The sequence below is a fragment of the Lethenteron reissneri genome, chromosome 17 (assembly GCF_015708825.2).
Source record: "Lethenteron reissneri isolate LAM-NWPU_2019-01 chromosome 17, ASM1570882v1, whole genome shotgun sequence".
Classification (NCBI taxonomy): Eukaryota; Metazoa; Chordata; class Hyperoartia; order Petromyzontiformes; family Petromyzontidae; genus Lethenteron; species Lethenteron reissneri.
Window position 1 is genome coordinate 9,312,606 of NC_083795.1, and position 18,004 is coordinate 9,330,609.

Consider the following 18,004-nt stretch of genomic DNA (forward strand, 5'->3'; position numbering starts at 1 on the left):
GAGCAACTTGGTGCTCATAGGTTGAGTTCAAATCCTGGTTGGGGGTTGACTCGGCCCTTTAGCGCTGTGGTGGATGGAATGAGCACCAGTGAGGAAGTCAACGGCGATTAGCCTATTAATACTCACGCCGGTCATAGGAATGCGGAATTTCCACTACCTGCTCAAGACTGTACACAGGGCATGAGCATCGCCTCAAAGCTTTGAGAAAAACAAAATCACTTGACGTATTAGGTACAGTATGTTTAGTGTAAAGCGGCAGCGCAGTCATGCAGAACGTTAATTAGTTGTGTGGTGTTAAGTATGATCATTACTAAAAGTTAAGATTTTATTTTAGAAACACACATCAATGTTAAACCACAGCTCAAAGTTGAAACATAGAATACATCTATAAACATAGGAATACACCCTGCAAGGCATCGTATACATGTTTATAAAAAGTGTATATTACAATGAAAACGGCACACACAGTGGTTTAATCGTTTATTGTATGCATACACAGCTGACTTACAGCAGAACAAGAAAAAACAATTTTTTTAGATCGAGTCTATTTGGCTCAGTATTCACGGTACTGCACCAAATAGAGTGGAAGTTCCCAATAGTCCAGTGAATATTATCAGTGCCTTACCTGGGAAGTTCTGCAACTTAAGTGGACGGCGCCACCAACACACCCAGGTAGCCAACTTCACCAAATACTATTGTTTGCAGTAACAACCCTCTAAACGCTTTTAGAAATGCGGTTCACGTGCTAAATGGTCACCCCAAATCTTCCCGAAAAGCATACGACATTGCGTGGTAGGTTAAGATTACAGAATACCGTAAATTAAATCAACTATTCATGCAATATCTTTAAAAAAATCGTTGGATATCCATGGTTTGGGAAAGGACGATGGGATTGAAATGTACCATATCAACAGAATCGGTTTAAGGCTAAGCAATTGAGTAAGTTAAAACGATTGTACCAGGTGAGCTTCAGCTGCTTGATAAGTGAACCGATTAAGCTGCACTGTGATGCCTTGTACCATTCGTTCACCCATTTGAAGAACGAGTGTCTGAAGTTGTATGGTGCACTTGTGCCCATTTCGTAGTTACGATTCGCATACCATGGCAGATGTTCCTAATCTAGCAGGACAAAACATATTCTTAGTTTTTTTTACATTTAGTTGAATTTTTAAAATTCAGTGGAATTATTAAACACCAACAGGAACAATCTCTGCTTAAATTTAAACGTACGTGAGTTCGCATTAATTTAGCATTCTCTGGCTAAAAGTAAACACACTGCATGATATAATTCGCAAAATGTTTACCTACGTGTGAAATGCCCTAAAGTAGATAATGGATGAAAATATTTTCACCTGCAAAAATAGCCTTAACCTGCATATCCGGATAATGTTGCTACTGTATCTGGAAGTTAACCGAAGTACTCACACCGAGCACCAACGCTATATCGTTCATCGGGTCTCTTCGAAATTAGCCATTTGAGAATTATGCGTTTTGCAAGTGTGCTCGACAAAAACCACATTAACAATACTGTACTGCCATGTTCATGGTGACGATAGCCTTCGTGACATAAGGTACATGCCAGCTTGTCTCCGTCATGAAATGCTCGTGAATTACAATGGCATTTTCCCACGACAGCCAGGCCCTCTGATAACACCAACTACTTGAAAAGTTTTTTTATTTTCCCCATTTACTGGCTGTTTACATTTAAGTATCTAACCAAGCAGCTGTTTTTTACCAAAGTTTCAAGGTTCGTTTTATATGCACTGAAAGGTTTCCCTTGTGTATGCATAAACACCAATATATTCGGTAGCTAATCAAAACGAATGTATTTTGGATTCACACAAAATCTTAATAATTTTACAAACATTTGAAAATGTTAACCTAGCCAGTAATCACGGGGTCCTTTTGTATTTCTCCAAGCTGTTATGCATTTCTTAGCGTTGAAAGGGTTGTGTTCATATGCTGTTCAGAAATTTATGCTGTTCAGAAATTTATACTGTAAATTCAGCATAAAGCCAAGAAAAAGCAAATAAATGCACCGCAAAATCATTGCAATTTAATTTACTTATTTCTTTGTAACATCACTTTTTTTGTTTTAGATTTAATGTAACTAGAATATATTTTAAAGTTTTTTTGTATGTTTTTTTATTACTTTTACACTTAGTAAAATAGCCACTAACAAGCTGAAACTAGACGCTGGCCATCGGCAAAGCGTTCCAGTTTCAAACATACTTATGGCCACTCACTACTGTAAGACACAAACCTCACATCCAATCACATAGAGCAGTAATACAGGAATTTGTGAGTAAGCAAAACAACAAGCCTGACACCGGAACACACACACAATCAACAATTTCACCCAGACAGCCATTAGGGTTTAACAAAGGCTTTCAGAAAAATTTAACCACCCACATACACATTTACTAGTGGCTTTCTGTATGTTTAATTCACCAAATTTAAGATCAAGATTCAGCATCTTTTCTATTACCCTTCGGTTAAAAGTGAGAATGTTCCATTAAGCCATTAAAAGCTACAGCCACTAAGCAACCCTTGATGGTATCTGAACAAGTCCAATTATAAAAAAAAAACCACAAATGGCCATAATGCCTTTTACAATACCCTGCAATGAAGAATGACAGCGTGTACATGCTTAAATTTAACAAAACTGAACAGGTACTGTAATTCTAAAGCGGTTTTAAGCATGTGCTTGCAGAAATCTTGCTAAAGGCACTATGAGGCAAAGTTTTACGAAGGACTCTGTTTCAAAGTGGCTCTGTTGGGAATATCTTTCCAATGTTGACATTTTCTAGGAATTACAGGCACACAAGTTATACGCAATACATCCAAAAACATCGTACATACAGTTTATACATGTCACGTCACAAATGGGAAGCAGTTGGGCCAGTGGTTGAGATGAGCAATGTTTTTGCAAATGGTTTAGAATATTATCACAGCATCGTATATTACAGATTTGTATTCATGAACCTAGAACCGATCAAATTATCCTGTGAGCTTACGAGAACATGAATATAAATTTGTCAAGGGTTAAAAGCCACAAGTTAATCGATACAGCCCAACCGAGGGTATTAGAGATGTAGCCATTGACCCAAGAGTGTTATGAAGCACATGGGCTACAATAAGCGGCTGAGGTGTGGACTCGAGTCATGTGACTTGGACTCGAGTCAGACTCGAGTCATGAATTTGATGACTTCAGACTCGACTTGGACTTGCATAACAATGACTTTGTCCCACCTCTGAATTAAGCGGTTCAAATTGGTGGCGTTTTAATGTACACTGCATACATACACGATATGTACACAAACAAAAATATATAAACACACAAGTATAATTTTTGCTTACAGTTGTGTGTTCATATATATTGTAACTGTATGCACACATACAATACACACATTCTACTTAACCTGCCAACACGCCACAAATTCAAAATGCACTCAGGAGGGGACATACTGCATTTTGATTTTAGAAATGGTACTCGACTACACCACGTGTCATGCATTAGTGTACCATCCTTATTCCAATGTAAAAGTGTTTTTGTCAACAGGCCAGTGAGCGAGCCACTTCCAAACCCACTCAACTATTACTTAAGGATTAAACGGTGCCGTTTGGTTTTCAATTATGAATGCAATATGGTGGAATGCTACACAATGCCAAAACACCTTGAGTGCACCCGAGTACAACTCGTAAGATGGTGTATTCCTGTACCAATTATTTAAAAACGCTCCCTCCAGCACATATACATAAGTTTGTTATTTTCCTTGTCACCAATAAAAAAAGAAAGTTCACTTAAATGCAAACTAGAAATACTGCAAATCAAAAAAAAAACTTTAAAAATCAAACACCAAAAGATATTGTAGTATTACTTGTTAAATATAAATTTAAAATGTTGAAGATGTGGAATGCAAATAAGCTTAATAATTTAACACTTCAATCTTAGCACTGACATGCTTGCAGTCATCTGGGATAAACTAGACTTCCTGTATATTGCCTATTATGTTGCAGTAGTGGAAGCCTGTCAATTTCCCCAATTCCAACATAACACGCACACAAAACCAGTTTAAAACTTATCCGCAAATACAAGTGTATGCCTCTCAATCTCGTGTTTTCAGCAACCACCAATTGAGATGGAACTGTTGCTTTGCCCACTTACGGGAACAAAACTGAAAGCCACTTTAAATACAGGTCCTGTGCATTACAGATGGTAAAATAACATGTCACTTTCAGGCAACTATACATCTAAAATGCACATGACACCAAGTTGTGAAATAAATGTTCATTCTGCAAAAAATATATCTAAGGAGCCCCAAATATCTTCATCTCTCAGCATGTAGAAAACATGCAACCGAGGCTAAATGGAAAATGTGAGTTTAGTTCTTAATGTTACAGCTTTCAATATGCATTCAGGATTTTATTCCCATTATACAAATCAGCTCTCAAATTTGCAATCCTTAAACAAATCAGTTTTGGAAGCTGAAGCATAATCACATTTGTAAATGCACAAGATCCACATGGAGGTACAACCAGTCTGCAAAATAGCACACTAAATTATTCAATGTCTGCATATATTTTAAACCCAAGTGATGAGCATTGTAATGGTGAACTTCCAGACCTGGAAAAAGTGATGTCAAAGCTACTGCATGTATTTCAACTTGACCCGTTTTACATAATTCAACATCATGCATGCCAGAGGTTTTTAATGCACGACTTGAACTGAGGGAGGTAAACTCTTACGTATACATTCAACACCATCAAACTCGTAATGCCCTTATCTCTGCTCAAAACTTAACCCGGAGCTCAATAATAAATTTTGGTTTCAGAATTGTATCATTATAATTCAGTTTAATTCAGCATTAAATGAAAGCATTATTGCATTTAACTGTCAATTTTTTTTGTTTCTCATAAAAACACAATTCATACCTTTTGCCAAAGTACAGGGGAGCTCCGGGTTTCAACTAGAACTGGGCGATCCGATTTATGTAATCTATTATTACAGTTTGCTTAGACTAATTGAAGAACAAAAATAGTTGTAAAAGGTTTTACCCATTAAATGTGCCACTGGCCACTGCATCAGCTACATCCACGCTGAGCATTGCTCGTCAGGGGGCTTCTGCCACAAAGCAGTTCCATTTTTTTCTCATTAATCAACTAAATCATCCTAGCTTGAGTTTGGATTCATTGAAGCTCACCAACTTGTCAAATTCACCCTCTACCAACAACCATAAAACTACCCTTTACCTAAAGGTTTTGAAGAATTAAATTTTCACTTGAATTCCAGAACCATATTTCAGATGTTATGAAACCGTCAGGAGTTTCACCACACATCAATATCTGAATGGGAGAAGACTGTACACAATTTGTATGCATTCAAATGTTCAACAAAATGTTAAATTTAAACTGGTAAACTGATCTAATTAATAATTTGACCTTGTGCATTTACAAACGTAATAAATGTGCACTGCAAAAAACGCCAGTCCAAAACCGAAACTACGTGCAGACCACAACTGCAGTATGTTTTATTTTATAGATAAAGCATTAGACTATGCAACAAAGGAAGCTCAGACATTCTGCATGCCACAAAATGTAAACGTTTACATTTTAAGCCTTAAAACTTGTACTTTTTAACAATCAGGCCTAGCCAATGTAATTGAAAAACAAATTTAGTTTAGCCCATTGTTTAGTTATAAGTTCAATTTGTTACGGTTTACAACATTTTTTATTGAAAATGACTCCCTATACCCATAGCAATGAAGCTGAATTATTTTTTATTTCTGTGAAAGGTCTAGTTCAAATACTGTCAGCTTAATATTTACACATCCGCATACATTTCTCAGCTGAAATTCTGTTATGCATTTTCTGTGCATCCATGAGGGCAACCTGCATATGGTAGCTTACAAATTCTAATAGTGTGTAAGGGCTGTATGTTAGTATCATTCAAATTTGGTCTACTTAAAAACAGGAAATCAATTGAACAGATGCATGGGTGTCAAGGTTTATCTCGTTTTTAAAGACTTTAGTAAAACACTGAATTAATCAAATTACTCATTCAAATTTTAAGGCTATTAAATGGCCACTTCACATTTTTGCAGAGCAAGCAGACAAAAATGAAAGAAAAAAACCCCTCCTAACACAGGTTTATTATTATGCAGGCAAAACATTAAAAATCGAACTCAGCAAAGACGGCCAGTAGATGACGGCTGCCGGTCTTAGATGGGTTCATCCTTCTCGCTGAAGGTGGTGTCATCATCTTGGCTCCCATCACTCTCTGCGTCGGAGCTGTCCGAGAGGTCAGGGTCTCCAATGAAGAAGGAACCCAGCCTGCCGGGAAAAGTATGCCTTCCCTCCACTACAGCAGATACATCGGGCTGAAATGTGGCACACTACATAAACCACACATGTGCACACACACACACACCACATGGTAATTAAAACGCATTTTTGACCTAAGCACTATAACAAATACCATTAATTACAATGAGGGTTTTCAGTGGCTAAAAATACAACAAAAAAACATCTTTGCACTGCTAATTTATTTGTTATACTTTAGCTGTAAAGGTTGGCACAAACCTGAATGCCACAGTCAACCTCGCTGGCTTGGCTTGTCTGGATGTTACCCAACTGCTTGTTAATCCAGCTGGAATCTCCCTTTTCACACGACTCTGAAAAGGAGAAAGATATTTTACTCAGTCTTTCATAAGACAGGAAGAATCGATATTCAATTTCCAATATTTGAAAAAAATCCAAGATGTTGTTACTAAGGCACGTGGAAAAAAGTTTTGAAAATTACATTTAATTCTTTTTTATAACTTGGAATGGGTGTGGCTATTAGATCATGTTATGAGGTATTGTACATTACTAAAAATAAACCTTTATAAAGTACAAAAGCTCAGGCAAATGTAACTGCGATTTTGTCACGTACAATTTGAAACGTTATAGATCATGTTTTGTAAACTAAAAAACAGGCATCTATTGTGCATGTTCTTGCTAAACGTACCATTTCAAGAAACATTGCTGTTAATGGCACTGCTGCATAGTACACAGGACTCAAAATGCAAGTGTATAACAGTGAATGTATCCAATCCATTTATGGAAAAAAGGGGCTTAAATAGTCAAGATAGAAATTCATTCCTCAAAATACTCTGCAATGATAAATATCTAAGAAAAACATGCGTTGACGCCTGAAGCCCAATCACCAAGAGCTTTAACAATGCTAAAAAACCACAAGGGCAACCCCAACACCATCCAATTCGTCACATGCATATTATACAAATAAGCAAACTATCGAGTTGAAGACTTACAAAACCACTTATAAACATCTGATTTTTAAATATACCTCAACAGAAAAAAAAACAGAAGTGAATATATTACCTGGAGGTTTGGAACACCTGATTGTTAGACGAGAAATAGAGTCCAACAAATTCCAGCAATCGTCTTCTTGCTCCTTGGTCTCATTGTCGGACCAACAATTCTTACAAGCAAGAAATGGCTATAGAAAAAAAAGTAACCAAGGACCAAAGTCAGCAAAATGGTATAAACATTTTCATATGCAAACATACTTCACAAACGTCCAAACTGGCTCATGTGGACAGTCAGGAAATACAGTATGCCCTCGAAATCACTTGGGGGGATGTACTGTCCGACATGTAATTTGTTTGGGGTAAACCCTACACATAAGCAACATCAACTTAAAATGCACATTTCAATGTTGTGTAGACTCAATTTAATACTGTACTTCTACTGTAGCATTGGCTTGTGTATTCAAGAATTATCTTGTGATTTCCATTACATTCACTTTATTTTCATGTTGCTCATATTAAAAAGCAATATAAACACTGCAAGCTATAAATGGGATGGAACATGTCCATTGAAAAGGGGCATCTAACCCACGAATTAGCTCAATATATTAATGGTATTTTATGTTTTCATTTTAACAGATTACACAAAATAGAAACAAAATTGAATTCTTAGTGTTACCTTTGCATATCTTTCTTGCTCATCAGAAGTTGAGTAAACTCCACCAAGAATGAAGGATCCATAGCACTCATCTGTTCCACGTTCTCCACCAGTGCTTTGTTGCTCAATGTCCTTATTGGCATCATGCTTTGCATTGGAACCAAAGCACCCAATAACGTGAGGCGCACTGGAACTTTCAGATGCACACTCTTGAACACAATCATCCCCACAAGCCACAGTGAGTTTATCTTGCGAGTCCAGGGATGTTTGTGCTCCCCTCTCAATCGCAGTCTTCCTTACTTGTGGAACCTCCATATGTTGTGTATCGGTTTCACTTTGTGCATAGCATTTGTATTCCTGGTAATTAGCGACTGCATCTTCTTCTAGGGGCCTTAGATCGGCCTCTGGTTGTTCAAACAAGTCGCTGTATGTTACAATGGGCAGGGTTTCATCACCCTTCTCCGATTCAGAGTCTGATGTATCACCTGCAAATGGAGAAAGCTCGCCAGCTTGAATTGGGCGGAAGTGGGTACGTGGCGAGATCCGTATGGCACGGTACTGCATCTGGCAAAGCCCATACACTTTGTGGTGTTCCAGGTTGTGTGCTTCTGTGCCCGAGCTCAAAACGGGTTTCGGCTTGAAGGGCGCATCCAGTGGAGAATCGACATCAGGCTGTACAGCACATTGAACACTCAGAAGATGTGAAAAATGACTGTTGAGATCTAGTGACGGGAAAGTGCACTTGATGCCAGGGCTGTGACAAAAATCTGATCCAAGGTAATTGCTGTAACTTCCCCCACAATCATCTTGCAAAAGGAATGGGATGGTTGCATCCATTCTCTCCTCCCACTTTACAGACAGTCCACCTTGAGCAAATGGAAAGCGAGATTTCCAAAGGGATTTGTGTTGTGCATGAAAATGTGGTGCCATACACAAGTTTGGGCCTGCAATAATTACTGCATTTGGGGATGCACTCTCAAGCAAACTGCTGTCTTTTTGTTCAGTGCTCGATACAGAAGCCCAGTTTTGCATGCTTGAACATTCATCCTTTAAATGCTTTCCTGTTCCATATACACCACCCAAAATAAACGACGTGTCTGTTTCCTCGGTCATATCCCACACTTTTTCTGATGTTCCTTCTGCCATTACTGATGCATTGGAATTTACATTATCCCAAAGACGATACTCTGACCGCTGTACAGCTGTTGAAGCCATTTTAGGCAAACATTTTTTTCCTTCTACATTGCAAGGTGGGGTTGTAACCTCGACTGTAAAAGTATGGTTTGTAACAGAAGCAGAGTGGCTGAAGTTTGGTGGTGGTAAAACATCATGAGAAGTCTCGTTCAAAAATTGTATTGAATTCCCTGAGCTAGATTGGTGAGGAAATGCTGAAAGAGGGGAGGACAAATAAATAGTTTCATTGACAAGTGGGATTTCCTCTCCATCTTCCTCTAATTGTATACCACAAACAGCAGCCAACTTCGATCCATGCTTGCAGCTTAATGGGGGCAATTTTCTCAAAGCACCATCAACATCAAACTGATTATGTTGTGGAATTAAGTTGAGAAGATCAGACTCTTGCATGGTGACAGAATCAGTTAGGCTACTAACATTCTTTTCCTCTGCTGGAAATTTTGATAAATCGTCGCCCTGTAAGTTGAATGAAGCTGCATCTTCAGAACGAACATCATCAGAATGGGACCATGGACTGCCAGTCCGTGTGGACAAACTAGAGAAAGGGCCATCATCTTCACACGTTTGAGAGCGGGTCCACATTGCCAGGCGAGAGGTTTTTGCTGCACCTGTATCTTCCCATAATGCTGAACCAAGCTTCTCACTTACTGTGTCTACAAACACTTCCAAAGGGCCCCGAGGTTGGTTTGTAAACTGAACGTCTACTTCAGGGAAAAGAGCAGCCATATCTAAACCGGGCTCAGGTTTGGGAAACTTATCTTTGTCAGAATTTAACTGTTCAATTTGAGGGCACTCCTTGCTTTTGATTACAAGGCAACCAAATCTCTCATCAATGTGGAAAATTGGACTGTTGAAAAATGACACAAGATGGTCATCTTGCGAGCCTTCATCTTCTGAACAGAATGAAGGAGATGAACAATCCCAGAACCGAGCAACTGTTGGGCTCAGCTTGTTAATGCTATTGTTGCCATCCTGGGAATCACGGAGGTTCAGAATTTCAGGTTTTTCCAACACCTGTTCATCTGTCCATATTGCACTTTCACTTTCTTTACTTTGAGTCTCAAAAGAACCAACATGATTTTCACTTTCCACTGAAACGTGCTCCGTGCTGTTTTGGTGGATTAGCTTTAATATACGACTGCTGTTAGGCAGCAATTCAGATGCAGAAGGATCCAACATGGATTGATAAAAATTTACTTCACGGAAGTAATCACAGTCTAAACAGTTTAGCTCAGTACGGATGTTGTTCTTTAGCTCTGTAGTTGGCATTTCACGCTCAGCTCCATCAGAAGAAACTACTGGCACTTCCACAAAGCACCCATCAATAAATGTGCCTGCTGACCTAAAAACATCATCGTATGCATTTTTACTGTAATGTGGCGGATGAACTTCTTCGGAACGCTTGGCCTGTGGATGCAACTCAGAGTTTTCAGCTTGTGAACTAGCAAGCCCACGGTACGACGTTTCTAGTTTGCTCTTCTGGTTCTGCGACACAAAGCAAACACCAAGGGGTTCTGTATACCACATTGGTTCTTCTTGAAGACCTTGTCTTCTAGTTTGGCCAAACAGGTTTTCCTCACTCGTCAATTCCAAATCATTACTTTTTCCCCTTTCTTTTTCAGCAAAGCCCCCTCTGGAATATGATTCATATCTGGCTGTACCACCACCAAAATATTTGCTTTTGTCAAATTTCTTAGAATATTTCCTTGACGGCTTAACCATTGCTTCTTGTAACCTTGGTACCCGGTCAGTTTCTCTAATTCTCTGCTTTAGACGTAATGCCTTTCTCAAGGTGTTCACTTCAATCGGTCTGTTGGAGCCAGAGGCAGATCCAGCATCACTCGAGTCAGAAGAGCCCGAATGTGTTCTGAGCAATTTCCCTTCTCCAGACAACCTAACCCTTCCTTGCCGACGCGAGAAAGATGGCTTGGCCTTATGACGCTTGCAGATGCTACGATCATGCTCGTTCTCTTTGCCGCTGTCTCTCTGCCCTGGAGAACTACCAGACTCTGGCTTCCCAGACGGTCTCTCCCGGACTGTCTCGTCATCATCACTGCATAACTCGACTGGGGAGGAGGTCTCTGTGCAGGCTTGCTGGAGGGTAGACGTTGAAGAGACAGAGTCAGAGGTGGAAGAACTGGTGCCTCGTAGCATCTTGGCTTTACAGACCCAGACAGATGTCGAAGTTGCAGGAAATGGGGCAGTCTTTTCTGATAGAGCAGGGAATGCTTCATAGTACCTGCAAAACAACATATTTGTTAAAGGAAAAAAATTATGCAAAGAGAAAAAAATCATAAAAATGTTGGTACATTTTAAGATTACTCACATTTCAGCTTCATCCTTGTTAGAAGTTGGCCCATCATCAAGTGATGGAGATCCTTTCTTTGGTGTGAGCTTCCCAAAAGACTGTCCATCTGTAAAAAAATTGCTTATGTTTGTAAAAAATATATTAAATATATCTTTCACTCGATAAACACTGCGTTTAGCCTATGGTTGCTCACCTACAACCGGTCAACCGTAGCTATTTTCACAATTAATTACCGGTTACAAAAGTCAAGAACGCGTAATAATTTTTAATTATAGTAAGGAATGCACTGATTGGCATGCGCAGTGCAACTCTGAAAGTGCTTGCTTGCACAATTACTAGTAGAAAGAGCCTCCACTAAAGAGAGCCCTAGGTTTTTGGTCTCCAAGTCAATGCGGACAAGGAATCTTGAAAGTGGGCGTAACCCACTTTTTCCCACCATATGTGACCTGCCAATCAAATAAATGTGGTGTACCACCCAATCGTGCTGCTGGGCAAACAGAAGCAGGAGGACAATACATTTCAACCATTGCTTCCCCACCAGTTCCCTTGGTGTCGCAGTTAAACAAGTAAAAAAAATGTGATGTTTATTGAAAAATATATTTATATATGTGTGACAAACCAGTAAAAAAAAGTCTGTGGTCTCTGGTAAAAAACTACTTCAACAACCCTAGTTTAAACTAGCCTCACTTCATGGTGCAGACAAATGGTAACAATTTTTTTTTATGCAATTTTATTTATTATACTCTATGCTACATATTCTACACACGTACCCTTTTGCTGGTCTTGGAGATCTTTTAATTTACAACAGAGCTCTTCAACCAACATTTCTATACCGGATGTCTGGAAAACACAATATTTGAAAACACATCAGTTCAGCTGTAAGTGGTTGTTTTAGTCACCATTCATCACAGTTGACAAATATTCAAATGCCTGCATTAAAACTGTATACAATATATTTTAACTCCGTTCCTACAGTATGCGATATCCCGCACCTCTGATTAGCATGGTTGGCTACGTACGGTGCAAAATAAGTTCAACATACATACACAAACTTTTAAACCCAAGTTGTAGAATATACTGGTCCTCAAAGAAAAGACTATACATTTACATTTGAAGGTATAGTGCCAGCAGTGTTCACATAAATATAGTACATGTTTTAATATTTATGAAAGTGACAAATAACTATCATTCTCATAACATGTGCTAAGTCATTAAAAGGACTTGTGAAGACAAATGGCGGTTTACCAATAGGTATGAGGCACCAAAATCAGTTGGGTATTTATCAATCATGTTTAAATATAGAATATACACTTGCCTTATTTGTAAATAATTTAAAATGTACTTTAATCAGATACTGTATTCCAAAGCTTAAGGTATAACTTTGACCTTTTATAAAACTCATGACATCAAGAGATTGGTATGAGAAGGCAGGCCACACCTTCACCATTGCCCTTCATTTACACTTGCTGCAGGATTAGCAAAAGTCACATGACCTTGTGGAATGTGGGTCTCTGCTCTGTCGGTCTACCACAGTACTTGAATTAAAAATAGCAACACCAGCCACTGGGCGGGCTCTCGTCCCGTCCCACAGGAACCGGCTTTTTCGCACTTAGTGCCACATCATTATTACAGTTTCACTATCTCACGCAAACATTCCAGCACATTGAACACGAGATACACCACACCATTTATTTTCAAACAAGTTTAACATTATTGCTGTTAAGTCTACTACACGTTTTTACACAAAACACGCTCATCCAGTACTTAATTTAATTTTGGTCAAATATATAAAATGGCGTTTTAAATGACAACACGTTCAGACGTAACCATACTGTTAGTTTATACAGTGACGTCTTATGAGCAAGCCCAAGTCAGCTGACATTAAAGCTGGTAAACTGAGATGATCAGCAGGATAAAAATAGCTGGCACACCAGAGCCAAGCAACAGACAAAGTAACACAGGCACAAGCGAGGCAGAATTATTTTTGTCATTAAATTATACTCTGCATATTTCATATTCCAGTACGTTTGGTAACCGACCACCATTTTTTCAACACTTACATCAAATAAAAGCGGTTTCAAGTTATACATATGTAACTTTATTCTACGTTTAGAAAAGAAACCCATAGCAAACTTGTACAAACAAAATAAAATAATTTCTTGAAGCACTGATGGATTGGCAGACGACTTAATTTAGCAGTGGCAGTGATCCAAGAACTATCTAATAATCTGTTGTGGTCACGTGCCTGACTTTCATTGAAACTTAAATCCTACTTGAAAAACACGTTTTTAAGGTATCCATACAAGCTACAAAAAATAGTTTAGAGATATCCTTCACTTTATAAACATTCGGTTTACAAAATTTCGTGTGAACCAAATTGACAAATTATGGATACTTTTTTTAATTAATTAAATCGAATTTTCACGTTAACAAATTTCATTCATATGGCACACGCCATGAGATCAAACAAGAATCACCCAGGAGGCTTCATCATTCATCTGTGACAGCATTACGCATCATGGTATTCCTCGTGCAACATTAACGTCTCCACATCACTTTTCCGGTCATTCCAACATGACCGGAAAGGAGAGGTCCCTTAAAAGGTGGCAACTATTTTTTTATTAGTCAATGGTTTATAACATGTTGTGTATTAGTATAAATTCGATGTCATGAATAAAAGTGGGTGGCTTCCTTTATGTGCAACCCCATCCACTTTTATTCAGTACATACTTTTATTTTATTTCTGGGGTGAAAATAACGTATTTCTGCTTTCGAGTGCAAATAAAAGTGTGTGCATTGAGAAACTTGTTTTACCTACTTTTTGTATTGGTGAAACTATAATATTTTTCTGTATTATTGTATCAAGTTGAAATTACTGTCCAAAACACATCCCTAATTTTTTGTAATAAATGGTAAAAGCAATTCCGTTTAACGCGGGTTTTTTGAAGAACACATCTCTTTCGTAAATCTAGGTATACCTGTACAGATAGTCCGAGTTACGATGGTCCGACTTACGATATTTCGATCTTACGATGGCGATAGCGATACGACAAAATTGTAAAATATTTTTTATTTCGCGCGTCAGGCAAACGCAGCAGCGTACTAGGTACGATAAATACATAAATACATACAGTATATAGTTTATACAGTACGGTAATGTAAATTGCTCTGTTCAAAGACTTCTGGGTAGGCTAGGCCATCTTCGACTTGCGATATTTTTAACTTACGATGGGGTCGTTGTAACGCATCTCCATCGTAAGTAGAGGACTACCTGTATATCGTTTAATTTGTGAGACAGTTGATTGTATTACAGCTAAATGGGGTTAACCCTAATTAGTATTTTATAGCAGCACTTACCACACTCCATTTGCATGTCCAAGGCGACTTTTTATCAAAACAATTAATCTTTCTTTAAAAAAAAAATTACCTACCACCAGGTGCAGTTCCAATAATCAGTGCAAGTGTAATTTATTTCCACATGTAAAACATTAGGCTTGAAAAAAACATGTTTAAATATAACCAAGTAGACAACTAATTTTCACTTTTCTAAAATAAACCATGAACACTTTCTGAAATGTGTGGCTTGAATTTGTTCTAATTTACACATTTTTATGTTTAAATATGCAATTGGCTTTGTCTGCTGCCATTTTGCAACTTATTTTTGGAAACAGTCTGCTATAATTACGTATACAAAATAAGTGCCTCTTTAATATAACATAACTATTTATAGCACATGTAAACATCTACTGAAAACCTCACGTGGTTGTTTTCAATGGGAGACTTCTCCACAGCAAATACACTTGCCTACCTCTTCTGAAGCAGAGCGGAGACATTGGACAGCAGCCTGCTTCTTCATCTCCTCCAAACTTAGACCAGACGTCCACTTCTTCTTGTTCTTACCCAAGCGGCGACCTGGTCCTTTGTCCCATGGCACACAGATGTTACCTTCCTGTAAATAAGAATAAAGCAAACAACCATCACTTGCTATATCATTTTAAAGACTAAACATTTTTCGAAAATACAGGGAAAAAAATCACAAATTGACAAAATTTGCATGTTCCCAACCTTAGGTCATATTACACGTTATCACTGACCATTTGTAAATATGGCCAATATAAAATGTATCCCGTCCGTTCAAAGCTTTAGAAAGACTAACCTGTTCTTGAGGTTCCACTTCAAAGGTGTCTTGGAGGAGAAGGCTAAGGATGTAACGTGTGTAAATCACAGCATCTATCCCGCACTTCTCCAGCTCCTGGCCCAACCACGTCTGCACAGGACCCAGGGCCTGCAGTATAGACATGGTGAAGGAACTCTGCACGTCCCTGCAGCCTTCAGACAACTTTTCCAAGGAGAGAACTAAAGATGGGCCTCACGGAGGGAGTTCTGCCTAGAAAACCCATTGTGCAGTATACTTGGTAAGCAATGCCACCTCTGGCAGCCTAGGTAGAGCTTCTCCCTGCCATGTCAGCCAAACCACATGATGTTTAGGTTTGGGTACCTGGAAAAAAAAAATCGTAAATTAAAATTAGAATGCAGTCAATGGTAGTGACAAAATCATTATTTCTATAATATCCAAAACAATTCATGCTCAAAACTTAAAACGGTGTATATATTCACGTGCTTATTATGTTATTGTAATCAAATATTAACTGGGAGATTCCAATGCACGTGTACTTTTCAAACGTAAACAAACGAGTAACACACACCCAGTAGTACTCGCCAGTCTCAGGACTAAACAAATATTCTTAAAGAGCTCGGGCTTTGAGAGCTTAGCTGGATGCGGGGTGTTTGAGAAGCCCCGCGCGTGGGTAACTTCACCGCGTCGTGAAAAGCAAAACAAAACAGACGCGTGCTCACTACACGCGCTATCAACCTTACAAACAGCCACGCCATCTTGGGGCGCCGTTAAAGACACTCCCTCGCGCTTCCACGGTTACCACGTGTGTCCTTTTAAAGCCCAACAACGACCCCTCTATAGCAACCCGTATCACGGCAGTAAATGGGTAGCAAGGCGCCAAAACAGATTTCGTCTGTGCGCGACCACATCCAACCCGGTCCCCCTGTGTTTTTATTCAATTGTAATATTCACCGAATTTAACACATACCCCCCCCCCTTACCCGCCTTTTCGATATCTACGTATTTGCTAAGCATTAAAAACGCTGTTTATCACAGAATCAAGAAAAATGGAAGACAGAGGCAAGTCACGTATATACGCGAACAGTTGATGACGAACCTAACACCTATTATGTACAGTATTTAACAAGGGACGAACTGTATTCGATTCAGGTAGAAAATCCTTTTATTTGTCGACTTGAAAAACATTTAAAGCGTTAATGTGCACGTAACACATGTATTCCTTTGTTACATTGTGTCTCCCAACATTTAACCAACACCACCAGAGGAGCCTCAATCTAACACGTCTGGCTGCGTTTTTAAACGTCCATAACTTCGCCCTAAACACGTGATATTGAGGCGCTCCACCATTGTTGTGAATACAAGCGCCCCACTCAGTCGGAAACATTCCTTTCTTAATATAACTCGTCCCTTTTGGAAGTATAAAACGAGTAACTTCGCGCGAAATCAACGTTTACCGCGTTACATGAATAACTCGGCACTGCCATGGTAATGTGGAATTTCCACAATTTCGCAAGCCTCAGAAAACGACTAACACATCACCCTGATCGTGTCGAGCGGTATTACCACTCAAAAATGTGTCGAAATGACCAATTACCTTAACGAAAACTAAACTAAACGCGTTGTTATTGTTGTTGAAGCGCCGGCCGGAGAGGGGGGTGGGGGGAGATTCAGGAAAGCCCGGGCTGAGCGACTGGCCGCTAGGCCGCACGCAAGGGCACTGGCCTCGCTCATTCAATCCGCAGGGTTTAAACCGCGACGTTAACACAACACGCGGGAGCACTCGAGAGTAACAAAACGACTCGACGGCGACAGAAAACAACAATGGCATTCGCGTTATAACCGCGGAGTTCCTCACCTCCCCTCACGCACGCAACGACGAGGCGAGGGACGCGGCCGCGCCGGGCGGAGACGTCACGTGACGAAGCCCCACCCCCCCAAACCCATTCACCCCCCAACCCCCCCAACCCACTCACCCCAACCCACTCACCCCCCAACCCACTCACCCCAACCCACCCCTCACCCACTCACCCCCCCTCACCCCCCCCCTACTCACCCCCCCCTACTCACCCCCCCACCCACTCACCGCCCCCACCCACTCACCCCCCCACCCACTCACCGCCCCCACCCACTCACCGCCCCCACCCACTCACCGCCCCCACCCACTCACCGCCCCCACCCACTCACCGCCCCCACCCACTCACCCCCCCCACCCACTCACCCAACACCCACTCACCCCCACCCCCTCACCCCCCCACCCCCTCACCCCCCCACAACCCACTCACCCCCACCCCCTCACCCCCCCACCCACTCGCCCCCCCAACCCCCACCCCCCAACCCCCACCCCCCAACCCACTCACTCACCCGCCGCACGAAATCCCTCCGCCGATTGTTTATTA

The 18,004-nt window shown here is 40.1% G+C and overlaps 1 protein-coding gene across 1 annotated transcript; it reads right to left on the minus strand.

Annotated features, from left to right (window-relative positions):
- Positions 1-467: 467 nt before the first annotated feature.
- Positions 468-17,530, minus strand: KIAA0232 (KIAA0232 ortholog). The gene is made up of 9 exons (XM_061553076.1): positions 17,464-17,530; positions 15,627-15,968; positions 15,279-15,419; positions 12,241-12,310; positions 11,489-11,576; positions 7,990-11,401; positions 7,384-7,501; positions 6,583-6,674; positions 468-6,395 (listed from the first exon to the last, which is right to left on the minus strand). Exons 2-9 carry the CDS (start codon positions 15,768-15,770, stop codon positions 6,222-6,224), a joined length of 4,239 nt encoding a protein of 1,412 aa, XP_061409060.1. The 5' UTR covers positions 15,771-15,968; positions 17,464-17,530; the 3' UTR covers positions 468-6,221.
- Between the last annotated feature and the right edge of the window lie 474 nt (positions 17,531-18,004).

Bases quoted from the DNA above. Each gene is read 5' to 3' on its own strand.
- KIAA0232 (XM_061553076.1), bottom strand. From the start codon at position 15,770: ATGTCTATACTGCAGGCCCTGGGTCCTGTGCAGACGTGGTTGGGCCAG. The intron at 11,577-12,240 runs GTACGTGTGTAG...ATTTTTTTACAG, and splicing joins TCTCCAAGACCAGCAAAAGG to ATGGACAGTCTTTTGGGAAG. The intron at 7,502-7,989 runs GTAACACTAAGA...TTTTTTCTATAG, and splicing joins AGCAAGAAAGATATGCAAAG to CCATTTCTTGCTTGTAAGAA.